The sequence below is a fragment of the Vipera berus genome, assembly GCF_964194415.1.
Source record: "Vipera berus genome assembly, chromosome: 7".
NCBI lineage: Eukaryota > Metazoa > Chordata > Lepidosauria > Squamata > Viperidae > Vipera > Vipera berus.
This window is the reverse complement of record NC_138209.1, coordinates 57,063,121-57,082,708: the sequence shown is the minus strand read 5'-3', so window position 1 is coordinate 57,082,708 and position 19,588 is coordinate 57,063,121. Positions and strand designations below refer to the sequence as shown.

The 19,588-nt window shown below is 44.0% G+C and overlaps 1 protein-coding gene across 3 annotated transcripts in view; it reads right to left on the bottom strand.

Moving 5' to 3' along the window:
- The window catches only part of TAPT1 (transmembrane anterior posterior transformation 1), a 133,565-nt gene extending 115,725 nt beyond the window's left edge, over window positions 1-17,840 (bottom strand). For 2 of the 3 annotated variants that reach the window (XM_081332078.1, XM_081332079.1), the window contains exons 1-2: window positions 17,445-17,840; window positions 1,609-1,739 (exon numbers count right to left, since the gene is read on the bottom strand). In XM_081332078.1, coding sequence (XP_081188204.1) covers window positions 1,609-1,739; window positions 17,445-17,820 — 507 coding nt within the window. In that variant the 5' untranslated portion in view covers window positions 17,821-17,840. Of the gene's footprint in view, window positions 1-1,608; window positions 1,740-3,411; window positions 3,667-17,444 lie in introns of those variants that run through there. The other variant, XM_081332080.1, reaches the window with a different exon arrangement.
- Window positions 17,841-19,588: the final 1,748 nt, after the last annotated feature.

The window sequence follows — 19,588 nt, the reverse complement described above, 5'->3', positions numbered from 1 at the left end:
TATTTTATATTTGTATTTATTGTTTTTAGTGGGCATATATTTAATTCTTTTTTAACTTTTGTACTTTGTATTTTTTATTCTTGCCCTGTTCACCGCCCTGAGTCCTTCGGGAGAAGGGCGGTATATAAATAAAATTATTATTATTATTATTATACTGCTGTGGGTACCTGTCTTCTAACAGTGCCATCTTGGCTTTATGGTACCCTGGATTGGTCAAGTATCAGTCAAATTGCCTGATGGGGAAGAGAAGGCAGAGCTGAGACACAGTGGGGAGAATCTCATTTCACTTGTCCTATGAGATGTCACACTTCTGTGCCCTAATATTAAAAGGGTCATATTCAGCAGTGGGAAAACTGTTAAACATGGAATTTTTGAAATCTCGTATTCTCTGTATGGATTTTGTGCTAGCTCATAAAACAAGCTACAGCATCTCAGAGAATCTGATCAGTTAGTTATGATTATCCAGGTTTGCCTATGTTTTGAGTGACTTAGAAGTTGTCCATCTCTTTCTTGCATATAGAAAGAGGGGGAGTCTCCTGTCACATTACACCATTGTTGGTACAGCTGTGCCCATGGGTAAAAATGTCACCTTTCATAATACCCACTAGGCTCCACAGGGTTATTTTTTGTTGTTGTTTTAATGATTTAATTTTAAAAAGCAAGTGGAACATAGTGACGCTGGAAAGAAATGATGAGCTTTGTGTAACATCTTTAATTCTGACCATGCCTCCTCTCTACATTCTTAAAAATGTAATAAAAGTGGGTTGGTTTGAGGCAAACGTTTTATCTAAAAACAAATGAGTCTGCAGGTTAAGAAAGCATCATGGAAAATTAGAAATTGTGCCTGATTCACGAATGCCTTGCCATGGTAGCCATCTCTATCATGGCAGCAATTTTGCTCTCAAAATAACAAAGGAATCCATTCCCCCCTTCCCCCAGCAGAGATTTGTCTGAAGGGTATAGAAGCCCCTCTTCTCACACAATAATCAGAAAAGGTCCCCCAAGTGGCTTTCTATCCACAGAAAATAATGAATCACTGCAGTTCCTTAGACATAGAACACACTGCATCAGATAACTTCTGCTGACGTCTAAGGAAAACAGTTAAAATAATATTGTTCACACATCATTTTTGTCCTGTGGTTTCTTTCCTTTATTGCTGCTACTAAAGTGGTTTTACTAGTTCTTATTTTATTTTTCTGTGTGTTGTTCTATTACTTAAGCTTAACATGTAAATTAACATAAAAATAAGGAAGTTCTGTTATCAGATTGATTTAGCATTTTTATGCTTCCATCTCTCTTCCATCGGACAGCAAAATTTTAAGGGAGTCCCATTAGTATTTGTCAGTCCAGAAACAAAGTCTACATTTCCCACCACCAAAGATCAGCAACTTTTTAAACAAACATTTTTTCCGTTGGTGATAGAACTCATTCTCAGACAAATGAATTTTGGCTTTACATGTTGTTCTCCTGTTGATATATCACTGCTTATCCAACATATTCAATTATAGTGTTATCAGACTTAAGGCAAACTGAAAAAAGGTTCATGTGTTCTATAAAGTGAGAGTGAGCATTCCTTAGGCATAATAAAATTCTGAGAAATTAACTTACCTTTTCCAATTCTCTTGGTATGCGCATGCATGTATACACTCTCTCTCTCCGTTCTGTATACTTGGCTTCATTGTGTTCAAGAAAGTAACCTCTTGTTAGCTCTGCATTGATAAACCTCAGTAGAGAAAGATCTGTATTGAAAGAAAACCTCTTTTTAAAAACTGAATTTTCTAGCATTTTTCTCATTTTTTCTCAGCTGCCGTAGTGAACTACTTTAAATTAATCTAAGTCAGGGGTCTCCAAACTTGCAACTTTAAGACTTGTGGACTTCAATTCCAGAATTCCCAAACCTGGCTGGGGAATTCTGGGAGTTGAAGTCCACAACTCTTAAAAGTTACCAAGTTTGGAGACCCCTGATCTAGGCCAACACACGTGACAGCATCACTTTAAATCTTACTATCTTTCCTAGTGTTTCTTACGCATGATCAGCATGCATCAGTGCTCCATCCACAACTCCACAGTGGCAATATCTAGAACAGTGATGGCGAACCTTTTAGAGACTGAGAGTCCAAACTGCAACCCAAAATCCACTTATGTATCATCGTGTGCCGGGTGGGCGTGGCCCATTGAGTGGGTGTGGCCCATTGGGTGGATGTGGCTGTGGTGGTAACGGCAGACTGGGTGGGACTAAAAAGTTCAATCAATTCCAACTTTGCAAGATCTTTCCCCCCCCCGCGATAAGTTGAAATTGATTGATTGATTGATTGATTGAACCTTCTTTTTTTTGCACACAGCAGTGGAGACCTAAAGCGAAAAGGTTTTATAAAACCCAGCTGAAGGACTAAGACTGGGGCGATGGTGTGCATGCCTACAGAGAGGACTCTGCGTGCCACCTGTGGCACCTGTGTCATAGGTTCGCCACCACAGATGTAAAATATAGTTCTTTACTAATTGTTGCTACCTTCTGTTCCACCCACCAATTCTTCCCCTAACGCCCATGGATTTGCCCCAATCTTATTCAGTTCCAAAAATCTCCAAACTGAATTGAACAAATTCCTGGCAGGAATCTCTGAGAGATGGCACTCAGTCCATGTTCATCCTACTGTAGGGCTTTTCAACTGGTGGTACATGTACCACTGGTGGTACGAGAGCACCTGGCTGGTGGTACGCGGCGTTGCCTTCCTCCCTTCTGCCTCCCCCCGGCTCCACTCCTTCCCAGCTCACTTGCGGCCAGAAAACATGTTGCTTGGTGGCGGCCTGCAGCAACCCTACCGAGGGCGCACAAAAAGCGCAGGCGGAGAACGAGGCCCTGCCCTCCCCAGGGACTCATTGTGCAGCAACTGGATTGAACTTTTCTCGTGCAGGATCCATGTCGTCCTTCCCCCCCTCTTCCTACTTCAGAGGCAAGCACGAGCCTGAAGGGGACAGAGCCATCCACTCCCTCGGCAGGTAGGTGTTTGAGACCACTCGCATCGTGGCCCTGAGCACCAACCTCACAACCGCCCCTTCCTTCTTTCCCCCCTTCTCTCTCTGTTGCAGCCTCACTCTCTTTCATCTTATTTTCCTTTCCCCCCCCCACGAGCTTGTGATACCCCTCACGGCCCTCACGTTGCCTCCCAGGGCTCGAGACGTTTCCTCCCCTCCTCCTCCCGAGGTGCCCGGCTTTCGGAGGGGAAAGCAAAGTGGCCAGATGGCACGCACCCTCCCCGAGGACTCATGCTACGGCAGCAGGTAGAAATTGAGGCCATTTGTTTTGCTAACGCATGCTAGGCAAAGCCATCAGAACGCGGGTGTGGAGGGAAAAACGCATCCGCCTGACTCCCTCCCCCCCACTGTTAGCGACTCCGTACAGCCGGCCCCAACCTCCAATGGGTTCCAGTCCACAGAGAGCTCCGATGCATGGGAGCAACGCTGTGCACCTGGGATGCGGCATCCAGGGCCACTGATCAGCTGGCAACTCCATACGGCCGGCCCCGACCTCCGCCAATGGGCTCCAATCCACAGAGCGCTCCTGGTGGGTCAGCGTGATGCCGTGTCCCCGGGAGGCCACATCCTGGGCCGCTGATCAGCTGGCAACTCTGTACAGCTGACCCTGACCTCCGCTGACGGGCTCCAGGCCACAGAGAGCTCCCGGTGGGAGGAAGGAAGGGACAAAAAGGGAAGGAAGGAAAGGGAGGGAGGGAGGGAGGAAGGAAGAGACAAAGAGGGAGGGAAGGAAGGAAGAAAATGTCAAGGTATAAATCACCTTAGTAGAGGGCGAAGGACCGTGCTTCAGAGGATGCATGATGTGCATGAAGGAAGGAAATAAAACACGACGCATAATCTTACTAAATACCTTTTAATTACAAAAACTAAATATATATTATAAAAAGAGCTAGCTGACTACATCCTAATGTAACAGACAGTAAGAATAACTGAGAAACTTTTTCAAGACATGCACACAAAACAGCCTGAAACTATAACTTAGCTCACAGGTCTGCAACCCGCGGCTCCAGAGCCGCATGTGGCTCTTTCAGCCATCTCCTGCGGCTCCCAGTCCTTTGCCATGTGTAGTCCAAAAAAAAAAAAGTGGGACTAAAAAAGTTCAACCAATCAATTCAAATATGCAGGGTAGGTGCATATCTTGCCTTGGCTCCACTCTTCAGTCAAACCCTGTTCTGCGCACGTGCGCATGTATGCACATGCGCACACATTTTTTGTGGCTCCCAGTTTTTCCTTTCGTGAGGGAACCGGTTCCGAGTGGCTCTTTCACTGTTTCAGGTTGCTGACCCCTGACTTAGCTGAACATATGAGAGTCACTATGGCTACCAGATAAGCTATCACCACTGGTGCAGAAAGCAGGGGAAATGTACAGTTAGAAATGAACTTTTCTGACGAACTAAAAAAAACGTGCAGTGACAGAAAAGAAGGAAAGAAGAAATGAGGAAACCCCAGATGCGGGGCAAGCCAAGCAAAGAGTGTGTGTGTGGGGGGGGAACTCCCCGGCTGCAATTCCTGTGCAAGATTTCCTGCTTGCAAAAGGAAGGGACAAAGACGGATGAAAGGAAGGAAAGAAGAAAGGTAGGGACAATATGAGGGAAGGAAGGAAGGGACAAAGAGGGAAGGAAGGAAAGGGAGGGAGGGACAAAGAGGGAGGGAAGGAAGGAAGGAAAGAAGAAATGAGGAAACTCCAGATGCGGGACAAGCCAGGGAAGGAGGGGGGATCTCCAGCTGCAATCCCTATGCAAGATTTCCTGCTTGCAAAAGGAAGGGAGAAAGAGGGAAGGAAGGAAGGAAGGAAAGAAGAAAGGTAGGGACAATGTGAGGGAAGGAAGGAAGGGACAAAGAGGGAAGGAAGGAAGGAAAGGGAGGAAGGGAGGGAGACAGGGAGGGAGGGAGGGAGGAACAAAGAGGGAGGGAAGGAAGGAAGAAAGAAAGGAAGGAAAGAAGAAATGAGGAAACCCCAGATGCAGGGCAAGCCAGGGAAAGAGTGTGTGTGTCTGTGGGGGAAGAAATCCCTAGTTGCAATTCCTGTGCAAGATTTCCTGCTTGCAAAACAAAGGGACAAAGAAGGAGGGAAGAAAGGAATGAAGAAAGTTAGGGACAATAGGAGGGAAGGAAGGAAGGGACAAAGAGGGAAGGAAGGAAGGAAAGGGAGGGATGGAGGAAGGGACAAAGAGGGAGGGAAGAAAGGAAGAAAAGAAGAAATGAGGAAACCCCAGATGCGGGGGAAGCCACAGAAAGAATGTGTGTGTGTGGAGGGGGCAGAAATTCCTGGCTGCAATTCCTGTGCAAGATTTCCTGCTTGCAAAAGGAAGGGACAAAGAAGGGAAGAAAGGAAGGAAAGAAGGGACAATGGGAGAGAGGGAGGGAAGGAGGGCACCTACCCCAGTCCCATCCCCTCCACCAGACCCATGGATTCCCGCCACACAGGCACCCTGCAACCTGAGTGATGAGCTGCCCGCCCCCCTGCCATTGACTTTGCTTGTCAAAAAGTTGCAAAAGGTGATCACATGACCCTGGGATACTGTGACTGTCATTAAGTATGAATCAGTTGCCAAGTATCCGAATGTAAATCACATGACCTTGGGGATGCTGCAATAGTTATAAGTATGAAAAATGGTCATAAGTCACTTTTTTCAGTTCCATCGTAACTTCAAACAGTCACTAAGCGAATTGCTGGAAGTCGAGGACTGTACTTTATCATTTTTTCCCTTTTTTTGGTCAAGTTTTTGATACCTTGCTGGGTGACTGGTGATACTCGGATATTGCCTTATCCTAAAAGTGGTACAATGGGTGAAAAGATTGAAAAGCCCTGTACTACCGTACTAAATGAGACTTGCTGACTTAGAACCTAAACCAGCAGGACTCTTCTTACTAGGGTTGCTGTTTAGCACTGTTTCCCTGCCTTTATTTAAAGACATGTAAAGACCCAAAAGTTTTCAGAAGCAATTGGAATACAGAGGTTAAGGACAAACCAGTTTGTTGCTTTAAATATAACAAACAATGGATTTAAATATAGAGATTCAGGATGAAGGTAATAAACCCAGAGTATATGAACAGAAGGGAGAAGAGATAATAAGAAAGCTTGACAGATTAGAGAAATGAGCTCAAAACAATGGAATGAAATTTAATAGAGACTAGTACAGAATACTTTATTTAGGAAAAAAAAGTCAGGTGTATATATGCATGAGGGGAATATAGACGTATATATGCATGAGGGGAAATGCCTGCACAAGATCAAGCTTTCCATACAGCTTCACGTTATCTTGTAATGGAGATAGGATAGCCTAGCAGAAATTTTTTATGCTTCACATTCTTGGCCTGACTTGTTCACTATTGTTGACAATGCAATGTAGACAGTAGTGGTGATAGTCTCTGTGAAAAACTCACTTGATATTAATCTGTCCCAGTCTATTACTATTGATCAGTAACTATCTTTCATTGTGCCACTGATCTTCTCATGATCAACTATTTTTAATAATGTGTCATTATTTTAATATTTAAATAATTCATTGTTTAATTGCATATTAAGTATATTAGTATTAACTGCAGTTTATCACACGCCGATGATAATCAACAGTGACATGAATGCAGACAAGCAAAGCAAATGTAGTTGTAGGCTTCATCAACTGAAAGTCTTCAAGTTATGAAAAATAATCATTTCACTTTACATCCTCCTGTGTATTTCAGTTTCTAGGCACCACACAACAAGGATTCTGTAAGGACCTGCCCCAGCTGATCTTTTCAGGAAAGCAGGCTCTTGACTCCATAGGGTTAATCAAAAGAACTTTTACTGAAAGTGGTTGCAGTAAAGACAGGCAGAATCTAATGGTCCTGTGCAAAGCCTAAAGCTGTTCTTCCCATTCCGAAACCCAACCTCCCCTGACCAGTCCACCGGCAGCCAATGTATTGCCGCAAGGTTGTTTTGAGAACGCTGAGGTACAAGCTGGATCCTCAGCGCGCAGCGACCTTGGCATCAGGCTGGAACCAGCTGAGAGGGAGCCCATCTCGTCTTTGAAGACGATCCCCTTCCCTAATTACCATGTGCTTACAGCAAAAGTGAAAGCATGCAAAGAATGTTCCACCTAGATTAGAACCTATTCCTCCCCCTCCAACAGAATGGCAGGGCACCCAAAAGGGGACCTGACATACTGCCACCCCAAAAGAAAGGGATTAAACCTGCAGAACAAAACACAATAAAAGGGGAGAGAAAAAGATATGAGAGAAATCATTCAGGTTTGTCAGGATATAGATTATAAAAACGTTTCACTAGTCTAGAGCAGGGCTTTTCAACCTTTTCACCCATTGCACCACTTTTAAGATATGACAACATACAAGTACCACCAGTCGCCTAGCAAGGTGTCAAAACCTTGATGACCAAAAAAAAGGAAAAAGGAAAAAAGTGATGAAGTACAGGTAGTCTTTGACTTACAACAGTTTGCTTAGTGACTGTTTGAAGTTACAATGGCACTGGAAAAAGTGCCCCCCAAGCCACAGCTGAGCAAGACACCTGCCTGCCTGCCCGGCGGCGCTCTTCCTCCTGTCCGAGGTTTTCATTGTTGTGAGCATTTCTGTTGAGGATTGGCAGCGGGGGAGGGGTGGGAGGGTGTTTGTTTTTTATTCCCCCTCCCCCCATCTGCTGGGTGGTTGCAGCACGTTTTGGTCACTTCCCTTGAAAGGGACACCCTCTGGTAGCAATAGAAAACAGAGGTGCCATTTTGCTCTTCATCTCCCCCCCACGAATAAACTTACATAATAGCCTTATACTAGCTTGCTTTCTTTGCCAACTCGCCTTCCATATCCGTTCTTTTAAGTCATCAAATATTTCTCCGTTATTATATATGATGTTTGAGATAAAAGAGGCCATCCAGTCGCCATTTTTTTGGAAGACCTAACAAATCGTCTATTTTTCCATCTCAACATAGTTGTCCTGAAATATTTATTTTCCCTTTGGTCTGTTCTTGCCCCCTGTAGAAAGTGGTCAGGACAGGGGAAGATGTGCTTTTCTTATGCGACGCAGAAAATGCAGGCGCTGCTGTGCCCACTTCACCAGTTTCTCACTGTTGAGCAACCAAGCCAACCTACTTGTTAGCTGCACACCCAGGAATTTGATACTGGTAACCATCTTTACAGATGAATCATTAATGCACAGAGAAGTATGGCTGTGCCTGCCTTTTCTGAAATCAACAACGATCTGTTTGGTTTTCCCGGTATTTAAAACTAGGCTGTTTTCCTTACACCAGTTCACCAACTCCTCAACCTCCTTGCGGTAAGCTTCCACCTTGTCATCATGAATAAGGCCCACTACTGTTGTATCATCTGCAAACTTCACAATATGGTTGGTGGCAAACCTAGCACAACATTCATGGGTCAACAGGGTGAACAGCAGCGGATTTAGGACGCAGCCCTGAGGAGAACCTGTGCTCAAGAAAATGGTATTAGAGGTATTTGTTCCAACTCGCACATAATGGGGCCTATTGGTAAAAAAATCAAGAATCCAGTTGTACAAAGGAGTGTTTAAGCCTAGAAGGCCCAGTTTGTCTACTAGATGCTGGGGAATGTTTGTGTTAAATGCTGAACTGTCAACAAACAACAAACGCACATGAGTATTTCTTTCTTCTAAGTATTTCAAGCTCAGATGGAGAACGAAAGAAATAACATCCTCTGTGGAGAAATTTGGTCGGTAGGCAAACTGAAGCGGGTCAAATGTTGGCGGGAGAGTGGATATGATAATGCCTTTTATCAGCCTCTCAAAGCATTTCATAATGATGGATGTCAGTGCAACTGGACAGTAAACATTGAGGCCTGTAATTGTGGACTTTTTTGGCACTGGCAAGATGATGGCCATCTTAAAGCACGATGGGACCACTGCCTGCTGCAATGAGAGATTGAAAATATCTGTGATCACACAAGCCAGCTTATTTGCGCATCCCACGTATCGTCCAGGGATGTTATCTGGGCCTGCTGCTTTCCAAATATTAACTTTCTGCAGTGTCTTCTGGACAGAGGTAACATCAAAGCTTAGCACATGCTCGTCAGGATGGGGCACAGCTTTCCTACCAGGAGTGCTATTTGATGCCTCAAATCTTCCAAAAAATGTATTCAGTTTGTTTAGGACACAGGTCGGCAACCTGCGGCTCTGGAGCTGCATGCGGCTCTTTGAGCCATCCCACACAGCTCCCAGGCCTCCTCCCTCTGCCATGTTTACTTTTGGGGGGGAAAAGTGACATTAAAAAATTTAATCAATTTAAACTTCTCACAAAAAAACTTGAAAAGTTTAAATTGATTGGTTGGTTTGTGGGACCGCCCACAAACCATTTGTGGGACTACCCACAAACCTCTTTGTTTTTTTAACTGCACTTGGCAGAGTGGAGGAAGAGATGGGAGAACTAAAAAGGTGAGTAGGGTGGGGTGGTGGAGGCTTGCAGATCTGCTGCCTTCGCCACCTCGTTTGCGGTGGGAGGGTAGGGTTAGGGTTGCCTCCCCTTCTCCTTGCCGAGGCTAGCAGCCCCAGCGGGGAGAAGGCGCGTTTCCCCCCCCTTCCTTCTCCTCGCCGTGGCTAGCAGCCCCGGCGGGGAGAAGGCGCGTTTCCCCCCCTTCCTTCTCCTCACCATGGCTAGCAGCCACGGCGGGGAGAAGGCGCGTTTTCCCCCCCCTTCTTGCTGCGAGGCTTTAAACAGTTCCTCCATAAACATGTAACCGAATCATTACTTGACTCTTTCACAAAAACTAATACATTAATCTCTAGTTTGCACATTAGTTTCTAGCTTCATAAAGACATATCCAAATTTTAAGGGTTTTATTTAAACTTCATTTGTGAAGCATATAACTTTAACCTTGATAATCATAAGCAGCTAACATTGCTTTTTCATTTTGCGCAATTACTGTATTAAATTTGTATGTATATTTGGAGCCGATCTTGAGCTGACTTTACTACTTTTAATTCCTCCCTTCTGTTTGTTGTTATATTTAGTTGTATAGCTAAAGCATATTTATTCTTAAAAGCTTTTCCATTGGTATTTTGGGTCACTGGACCTACTTCTTAACATCTTAAATCCAAATGTTATGTGATTGATATTTTTATTAGGTCCAGTTTTCAAGTGTTTCCATAGCTATAAAATTCCTATCTTGTGAAACTTCTAGAGCAGACCTTACGAGCAAGTTACCACTATTATTGCAGAGAGCTTATCCTTGTTTGGGATTGTGCTCTGAGTTGGTAAAGGGATTTCTAGAGAGCTGCAAACCGAGTATTTTATAAGGGACTTTATATTTCACACAGATTGTGCAACCCTCTAATAAATGTTTCAGACTCTGCAGGGGGAGCTCCTCCTCTCCCCCCACCCCCCCCAAGAGATGGAATTGCAGCTTCTCTTGCTTGGTGGGCTTCGGGAGGGGGGCAGGAAGACCCTTGGCTCCTTCCCTCCCTCTTTCTCTCTCTTTCTCCTCCTCCTTCTCACCCTCTGCTCTTGGATCAGGCTGCAAGGCTTGGCTGGATGGCTTTGGGTGGTCCTGGCAGCTGACACAGGATCTGTGTGTGTGTGTGTGTGCGCGCATGTACGTTGTACATAGACCGGAGAGGGGCACAGGCCGGCGTGTGGGTGGGAGGCCCGTGTGGTATATATTTCTTCCCCTTTTTCCCAGCCCCCCCGCCCCCTCTTCGATTTGTAAAGAGGTTCCGTAACCCCCGTGGGGATATTTGGGTGTTTTTCCCCCCTTCCTCTCTCCCTCTCTCCCCTCATCTCCCCTTCTTGGTGTCTCCCCGTTCTTCTCCGTCTGCACCCCCCTCCCCCCGTCATCCTTCAGAAAATCCCTTCCCCATCCCCTCCTTTTCAGATTTTCAAAGGTGTATTTTGTTTTTCCCCCCTTTTTATCTCTTCAATTTTTCTGTTTTTCTTCTTCTTTTGCTTGTAAATGAATAATAACAGTCACCAAATGGGAGGGGCGTTTACTCGTTCCCAAGCAGCTGAGGGGAAACAGTCTTGGAGCTGCTCACAGCCACCTGTGTGCAAGGCTGGCTTTTTAAAAAGGATTTTACCTTAAGAACCTGGGTAAGGAGGCGCAGGTGGGGCTGCCAGCCCCAAGGACTCAGGTAGGCAACCTTGGCTCTTTTATGACTTGTGGACTTCAACTCCCAGAATTCCTGAGCCAGCCATGCTGAGGAGAAATGGAGAGGTTTCCATGCTGGCTCAGGAATTCTGGGAGTTTAAGCCCAGGACTCATAAAACAGCCAAGGCTGCCTACCCATCACAAGGGGAAACCAGATTCACTTAACAACCTGAATACTAATTTATCAACTGCAGTGGTAAACACGCACCAAAGAAGTGATGGGAAGGAGGGGGAGCGCCCCATTTCTTCTTCAGGCAAAAACTCTGTGCTGAAGCCAGATTGGGGAGGGGGATGAGGAGGAGGAAGAGCTGTGATTGACAAACCGCCAGCCAAACTCTTTGGGAGTGGGGGCGCAGGATGGAGAGGAGGGCAGCTTGCCTTGGAGAAGGAGGGGGGAGCCAATTTTAAAGGTTGTCCAGCTAAAAGGGAGCAAAGAATCTGGGCTGGAGTGCATTGGAAAAGCGAGCAGGCAGTGCATCTGCACGGGCTGGTTGGGCTTTCTGCAGGTTTTGCCTGCAATTAAGGCAGAGTGAGTTTTTTGGCTCAGGGGAGGCTGGGGGGAGGGGGAGCTGCTTGTGGGGGGACATGCCTGCTCACATAAGTGCAAATGTGTTTCTTCTGCATGGAAGCTGCTTTGCTGAAGGTTATATCTTCTTTCTTTCCTTCCTTTTCTTCCATGTTCTTCGCCTCTCTGCTTTGTTCCGCCTCTGGGGATGGAGGGGGAAATTTGCTCTGCACCTTTTCCTCGTGTTTGTGTTTGTGTTTGTGTTTGTGTGTGTTTGAAGCCTCTGTTTGCCTGCCTGGCAAGGCGGGGGAAATTTGCTCGGCCTCCTCTCCGGTGTATGTCTCACTTAGGTAAGCTCCACTTTAATCAAATCCTGTTCTGCACATGTGCATGCACGTGCGCATGCGCACACGTATTTTGCGGCTCCCAGGGGTTTTTTTAATGAGAGAACCGGTTCCAAGTGGCTCTTTCACCGATTCAGGTTGCCTACCCCGGTTTATGAAGTCTATGTCATCCTTGCATCTCGATGGAGTCACCTTGTAATCCATAATGGCCTGGATCCCTTGCCACATTTGCCTGGTGTTTGTTGGGTCATGAAAAAAGTTCTGAATTTTCTGGCAATGGGCTTGTTTTGCTTGAGTTTATTTTTAGTTTTTGATAGTTAGTGATGTAGTTTCTTTTAGTTGCTGTACATTGCCCAGAGTCGTCTAGAATTGGGAAAGGCTCTAAGTAACTTTAAATCAAATATTTATGTATTAGGCAAGATTAAGCCAGGAATTCACATGTCGAATCCATGACCATGTTGAAATGGCTTCATGCATTGAGTTACATTATATGTTCCTTTATATTTAATCTGGGAGACTGTAGCTTAACAAATCTGAAAGCAGGCTATAAAGCCATAGTTTAAAATTAATAATGAGACAAGCTGCATTTTAAAGTTCTAAATCCATGAATTACACTTTCCTAGAAATTAATCTAATATTTGTCAAAAAAAAATAGAACCCTGCCCATACAGACACTAAAAAATTACTAAATGTTGAAGAGCAATTTTGTGATTGTGATTTGTACTCTGAAACTATTACAAAGTACAAATAGGTTCAAATATTTGCACAAGTTTCTAAACTGCAGTGTTCTTAACAAAATGTTCACAAGCAATGCAATAAAGGTTGGCTTCCACCTGTGCCAAAGTGTTTTTGACTCCACAGAAAATTGGACAGAAACTGCACACGTACAATCTCCCCAAATATAATTAGCTCTAAGTAAAAAATCAGTACTTTTCTGTTCCTCTAAAAATATGATGTAATTCAAGTTTTCTAATTAAAATCAAGGCTTAGATTTTTATTACACTGATACAAATTTACATTTCAATTCTGGTTTAGTTAAAACCCAAGATGGAGTCAATTATGGTTTAATAAAACAGATTCATATGAATCAACCTTTGCTTAAGAGGCTGAGAATTATATAAGCCCATAATTCAGACTTGGTCTAGAGATTTATTTGAGAGAATTAACATGTAGCTGTTGCCAAACAATAATTAGTGGATTTATGGTATCTGACAAGTCATGGTCCAATTATTTTAAGAATGTGAAACCAGGCAATATGAAAATGAGTTAGAGGATAAATTTGGTTCTTTGCTAAATTTCTATGCCATAATTCTCCAGGAATCAGGGCATTTACATGAAACTTCCCTTCCCTGACAACAGAAGCCCCGTGTGATAGGTTAGCCTTACCCAAGGAATATCCATGGCTAAGAGTGGATCTGAACCTGGGCCACCTTATCCATAATCCCATGTTACACCTCTGCTCCGTGAGCTGCATTGGCTTCCAGTTGCCTTCCGGGTGAAATTCAAGGTGCTGGTGATGACATACAAAGCCCTACATGGCATAGGTCCAGATTACCTACGGGAGCACCTACTGCCGGCATCAACTTCCCTCCGTCCTGTATGCTCCCACAGAGAGGGCCTCCTCAGGGTACCACCGGTCAGAGAATGTCGGCTGGTGACCCCCAGGGGGAGAGCATTCTCGGTGGGTGCACCAATCCTTTGGAACCGCTTACCGGCTGAACTCCGGATGGCCCCCGACCTTCGCTCCTTCCGGCATGATCTAAAAACTTATCTATTTGAACAAGCCGGCCTGGCCTGATGGGTTTGGGGTTTTAACATTATTTTAACTAACTTACTACATTGGGCACAATCATTTAACTTTAAATCTTGTATCCTGTATTCTTATTTTTATTGCCCTGTACACCGCCCTGAGTCCTTCGGGAGAAGGGCGGTATATAAATCAAATAAATAAATAAATAAATAATCCAACATATAATCACTACACTACATGAGGGCATTATATGCTATATATACTATAAAGGCCAACACTTACAGGTGACAATTACTACATTTTACTTATTACTTTGAATAATATGATAATACCGTACTGAATAATACTTGGAATCTGACTTTAAAGAAGGACCATCAAGACACTAAGGAGACAGGAAGACATTCAATTGGTTTTGTAGGCTGCAACTTATTTCCAAATGTTCTTTTAATCTTTAAAATTATGAGTATCTTGGAAGCCCAATACCATAGCCAATACATCTGGTCAAATGAAAGTTCCCAAAAGTTTCCCCTCCCTTCCAGTGCTGGTCCTTTAAAGCAGGGGTCCCCAATCTGTGGGCCATGGCCCACTACTGGGCCATGGCCTATTTGCAACCAGGCCACGTGAGCGGTAGGCTGGCGTACATACATCCCCACTTGTATGAGTGGTGCCTCAAAGTTTCTCTCTTGTGTGAGTGGAGCTGCGCATGAACGCAAACCAGCCCGCCACTCATGGGGCCCAGTTCTCTTCCCCCTGCCCAGCCAGGGCACCAAGATGCAAAAGTTGGGGACCTCTGCTTTAAAGTTGAAATCAGCTACCAGGATTTGTGCTATCTTGGAACCAAGGACAAAAATTTTAGCTATCATTATTTGTTCAATTCCCTTTCTAGTACTTTGCTATTTTTTCATTTTAACATTTTTTGATTCTCTAACACTGAAATAGTCTTGTTTATTTCAAATACAATCCCAATCTTAATCAAGTATGCTATAATAATGCCCAAAATGGGATCTTCCTACCTGAGGTTAATTTCTATAACCAATGAGCAACAGAGGGTTCTTTCAGAAAAACCATGGTTTAAGAGCACTTCATAAATATAAATGGGTTGAAGAGGTGAAAACATTCAACAGGTTACAGCTTTCCCGGAGTTAAACCTTGATGTTATCCCTTTTTCCAAAGTCTGTTACAGAATTTGATTCCCACTTTATTTTTCCTCCACCATATCTAGTATTTTTATTATTAAGCTTATGTCATATTCCTAACCATTTTAACTAACTAAATATCTCTAAATGCAAGGAAACAAAGGCACCCAACAATGTATAGACATTTACTGAAGGCAGGAAGACTATAATACAAATAACACACACATATGTGTGTGTGTGTGTGTGTATGTATATGCATGTGTGTGTTTATATATATACACATACACACATACGCACACACACACATATCCCTCTGTTTTCAAACACCCCATTTTCAAGCAGATGAAGATGCCAGACTCCCTCTGGGTGAGAAGTATTTGGGTTCCTATTTGGCACCCAAAGACTTTTCTCCCGGACAGACAAATGACGGAGAATAGCAGCTTTGTCTGCTTAAAAATGGGGTGGTTGGAAATGGAGCAAATCCCTCCATTTCCAACCACCCCATTTTCAAGCAGACAAAGCTTTCAGTCTCTGTCATTTCTCCAAAAAGTGCACGGCATGTCTGGATCGCCTGCCTCCCCGCCCCACCAGCCTTCATGTTGGACTTACCTGTGTTGCTCCAAGGGGTTGGCAGGCTGCGGCTGCGGCTGCTGCCAGACACAATTGGCCCCTGTGTACACACCACTGCTTGTGCTGGCCATGCACACCCTCCCTGGGCTCATTTTTGGGGTAGGGCTTATATTAGTTCCACTCCTAAAAATCAAGCTTGGGCTTATTTGAGGGATAGGGAAATATGGGAAATATATAAAAAATCACAGTCCATTCAGAATACATGGCAGAAAAAAGAGTTTTGAGAGTTAACAAGGTTGATACTATACGGTAGAAAGCTATTACAGAATCTAGTTGTTCTGTTTCGGATACCATGAAGCCTCCTCTCAGAAGGTAACAAAAAAACCAGTCATGGAGAGGATGTGTAGCATCTCTGACAATACTGCGGACCCCGGTCAAGCATCTTTTATATGCTATGTCCTGAACAGAAGAAAGTGAACTTCTAATAATCTTTTCTGCTGTCTTCACCACTCTCTGCACAGCCTTCCTATCCGAAACAGTAATACTTCCAAACCACAGTAATACAGTACAACAGGATGCTTTCAATTGTCCCTCTATAGAAAGTAGTAAGGATAGGGGAAGGAAGATATGCTCTTCTCATGAGACACAGAAAATGCCGGCTCTGCTGTTCCCGCTTCACCAGTCTCATTGTTGAGCAACCAAGCTAACCTCTCTTCAGCCCCACATTCAGAAACTTGATACTATTAACCAGCACCACAGTGGAATAGTTAATACACAGAGGTGTATTGTGCCTGCCTTTTCTGAAATAGACAATGATCTCTTTTGTTCTTCCTAGATTTAAAACCAGGCTGTTTTTATTACACCAGTTCATTAAACCCTCTACCTCCTCCTGGTAATAACCCTCATTATCTTACTAAGGCCCACCACTATTGTATCATCTACATACTTCACCATATGGTTGGTAGCAAAACCTTGCACAACAGTCATGAGTCATTAACAACAGCAGACTTAGGACACAGCCCTGAGGAGAACCTGTGCTCAAGAACATGGTCTTAGAAATATTAGTCCCAATTCGCACATACTGGGGCTTATCAGTGAGAAAATCAAGAATTCATTTGCACAAAGGAGTATTGAAGCTTAAAAGGTCCAGTTTATCTACTAAATTCTGAGAAATGATAGTATTAAATGCCGAACTAAAGTCGACAAACAGCATTCGCATAGGAATATTTCTTTCCTCTAAGTCAAGGGTCTTCAAACTTGGTCCTTTTATAACTTGTGGACTTCAACTCCCAGAATTCTATCCCTTATGCAAGAAAGCAATCCTGTACAATGCCAAGAATATGTTTCATAGCATTGGATGATTCTTTACCTCTTGTTCCTCCATAAAAGTAAAGCTAATTTTATACTCATGTGCACTCATCCAAGTTTCACATATAAAGCAGGAACCTGTCCCCAAAACGATTAAGACAGATACCTGAGCCTCCTTTTTCAAACTTGAATGCTTAAAATAGATTCCCCAAAATAATTTAGGGAACTCTTTCATGAGCCAAAGGGAAGCAATGTGAGCAGGGTGAGGACCAAATTCAGGCACCCGGAGTCTCCAGCACAGTCATTGTTATGCAGAAAGTCCTCTTTTGGGCATCAAGGGGGAAGAAAGGTATCTCTGCAGGTCTTGTCATTCCTAAGTCCACCCTACCTCGGTGCAAAACTTTAGCACCACAACTTACAAAAAAGAAAGCAGCTTTGGAAGAAGTGGATGGAGGAAGAAGGCCCGTCATGGGACACTGGGGACCCAACAGGTTGGGGTGCAAATGGGGCTCACTCCGCTCTTCCTTCTCCCCAGGCTTTCTGCATTCCCCCACCCCCGCAAATTTCCCATGAGGAAGCACCCAAAAAAGCGCTCTGCACACGTTGTTTTTCTCCTCCTTTTCTGCACTCCCTTCCCAAGCATTCTACAAATATGAAACTCTGCACGTATTTAGGAGTCCGCGACGGAATCTTACCCGAGGACGCACGGCACTGCTTCTTCTTGCGGCGTCGATCGCTTTCGTAAAAGCCCAGCGTTTCGGTGCAGGGAGGAGGCTGCCCATCTCCGCCGCTGGCAAAGGTATTCCGCCGCGGCTGCCCGACCTCCGCCTGCAGCAGTTGCGGCGAGGGTTCCGGCGGGGAGCCCTGGCGGAGCCCGGCCCCGCCACCGCCGTCGCCGCCACCCGGGACCGCCTCGGCCACTCCCGCCATCTTCGCGCGCGCGACGGCGGCTCCCGGCGATAGAGGGAAGCAGCCACCACCCCGGAGGACGTCATCTCCGCGCGACACAGAATGCACCAGCCGGACCCATCTCTCTCGTGCGCGTGAGCAACAAGCCGCCAGTACCACCATCTTAGCTACGCTGCCCAGCTGACCGTTGCCCTGGCAACGCCCCAAACCTTCGGTTGGTGGGGCGGAAGTCATTGGGGAGTCGGCTCCATCTATCTATCTATGTGCATGTGTGTGTATATATGTGTGTGTGTGTGTGTGTGTGTGTGTGTGTATATATATATGTATACGTGTGTGTGTGTGTGTGTGTGTGTATTATCCCGTATTCTAAAGTACACTGAATCTTCTTTCTCTTTTATCTTTAAAGTCAATCTATCCATTTCTGCACACTCTAATATTTTCTTAATTCTTCCTTTGGTAGGTTTTCATTTTTCCAGTATTGGGGAAATACAATTCTTGCTGCAGTTAGTACATCTAAAATTAAATATAAACAGTTTTTCTCATAATTTGCACCTATTCCTAACAAAAATAATTCTAGCTTAAAATCTGTTTGTTTTTTAGTCATTTTCTGCAACCATAAGTGTATTTTTGACCAAAATATTTTAGCTTTAGAGCATGTCCACCAGATATGGTAATAGGTACCTGGCTTTTGTTTGCATTTCCAACACTTGTTTGAAGTATTTTAAAATATTTTTGCTAATCTCACTGGTGTCATATGACATCTGTAAAACATTTGATGTAAGTTTTCTTTATATGCCACTGTTTTCGTTAATTTAGCATTTACTGTATTTCCCTCAAACTTTGCCAGTTTTCTAGTTCTATATTATGTCCAAAGTTCTTTGCCCATATTATCATTGTTTCTTTTACTTGTTCCTCCTCCATTTTTAAGCTTAACAAATATTTATAAAGTTTCTTAATCAGTTTTTTGTCTGTTTTTAGCAGTATCTGATCAAATTGTCTGTTCTTTATAGAATCCTGTTTTAGCATCTTTTTCATATTTCATTTGGATTTGCAAATATGGCCACCATGATAGATCAATACCTTCTTCTTGTAAATCTTGTCTGTCTTTCAATTTCCCTTCATTGTCCAAAATATATTTATAGATCACAACTTTGTCAAAATTAATTAAATTTTGGTAAGCAAATGCTTCCATTGTTGAAAGCCATCCAGGTATCTAGATATAAATTTTCACTTTTATTTTTTCCCATTCTAAAAGAAGTGCATTTCTTATAAAGTGGTTTTGAAAGTATCTATGAATTTTATTCTTCCCATACCACAGAAAGGCATGCCATCCAAGTTGTAGGTCATGCCCTCTAGGTATAATAGTCTTTTATCTCTGAGCATTATCCATTCTTTTGTTGGAAGAAAAGTCTTCATCATGCTTCCATCCCAGCCGCTCTTAATGACACTATCCCTGCCGCCTTTTTTGGACTCAAAAAAATGCCCAGGAAGACTTCGGTTCCCTAAAGAAGTACTACTGGTCCTTCCTACCTAGGGAACTCCCTGTTGTCACTTTTCAGACCTAAAAAATGTCTTGGGAGGGCCTGCCTCAACAGGTACCCGGCCTCCTTCTCTTACCACCACCTGTCAGTTTTCAGTCTGGGAAGACCTGTGTTTTTTTTTTTTTTGCACTAGTACAGGCCCTTCCTATAAGTGGGCTTTGCTTACAGGGCCTTACCAGCTGGTTACCCAAATCCAATTCTCTCATTCACTCATTCCATTCCATTTTCACACAACGCCTCCCTTTCCCTCTGGCCAAACCCTCCCCTACTTTCCAGGGTCTGCAACTTGAATAGATCCTTTCTGCGGCTAGGAAAGGCCAGAGGGAGCAAAATCCAACTGTGATTGGGAAAAAGGTCTTCTCACTGTCACACACAGAGACATACACACA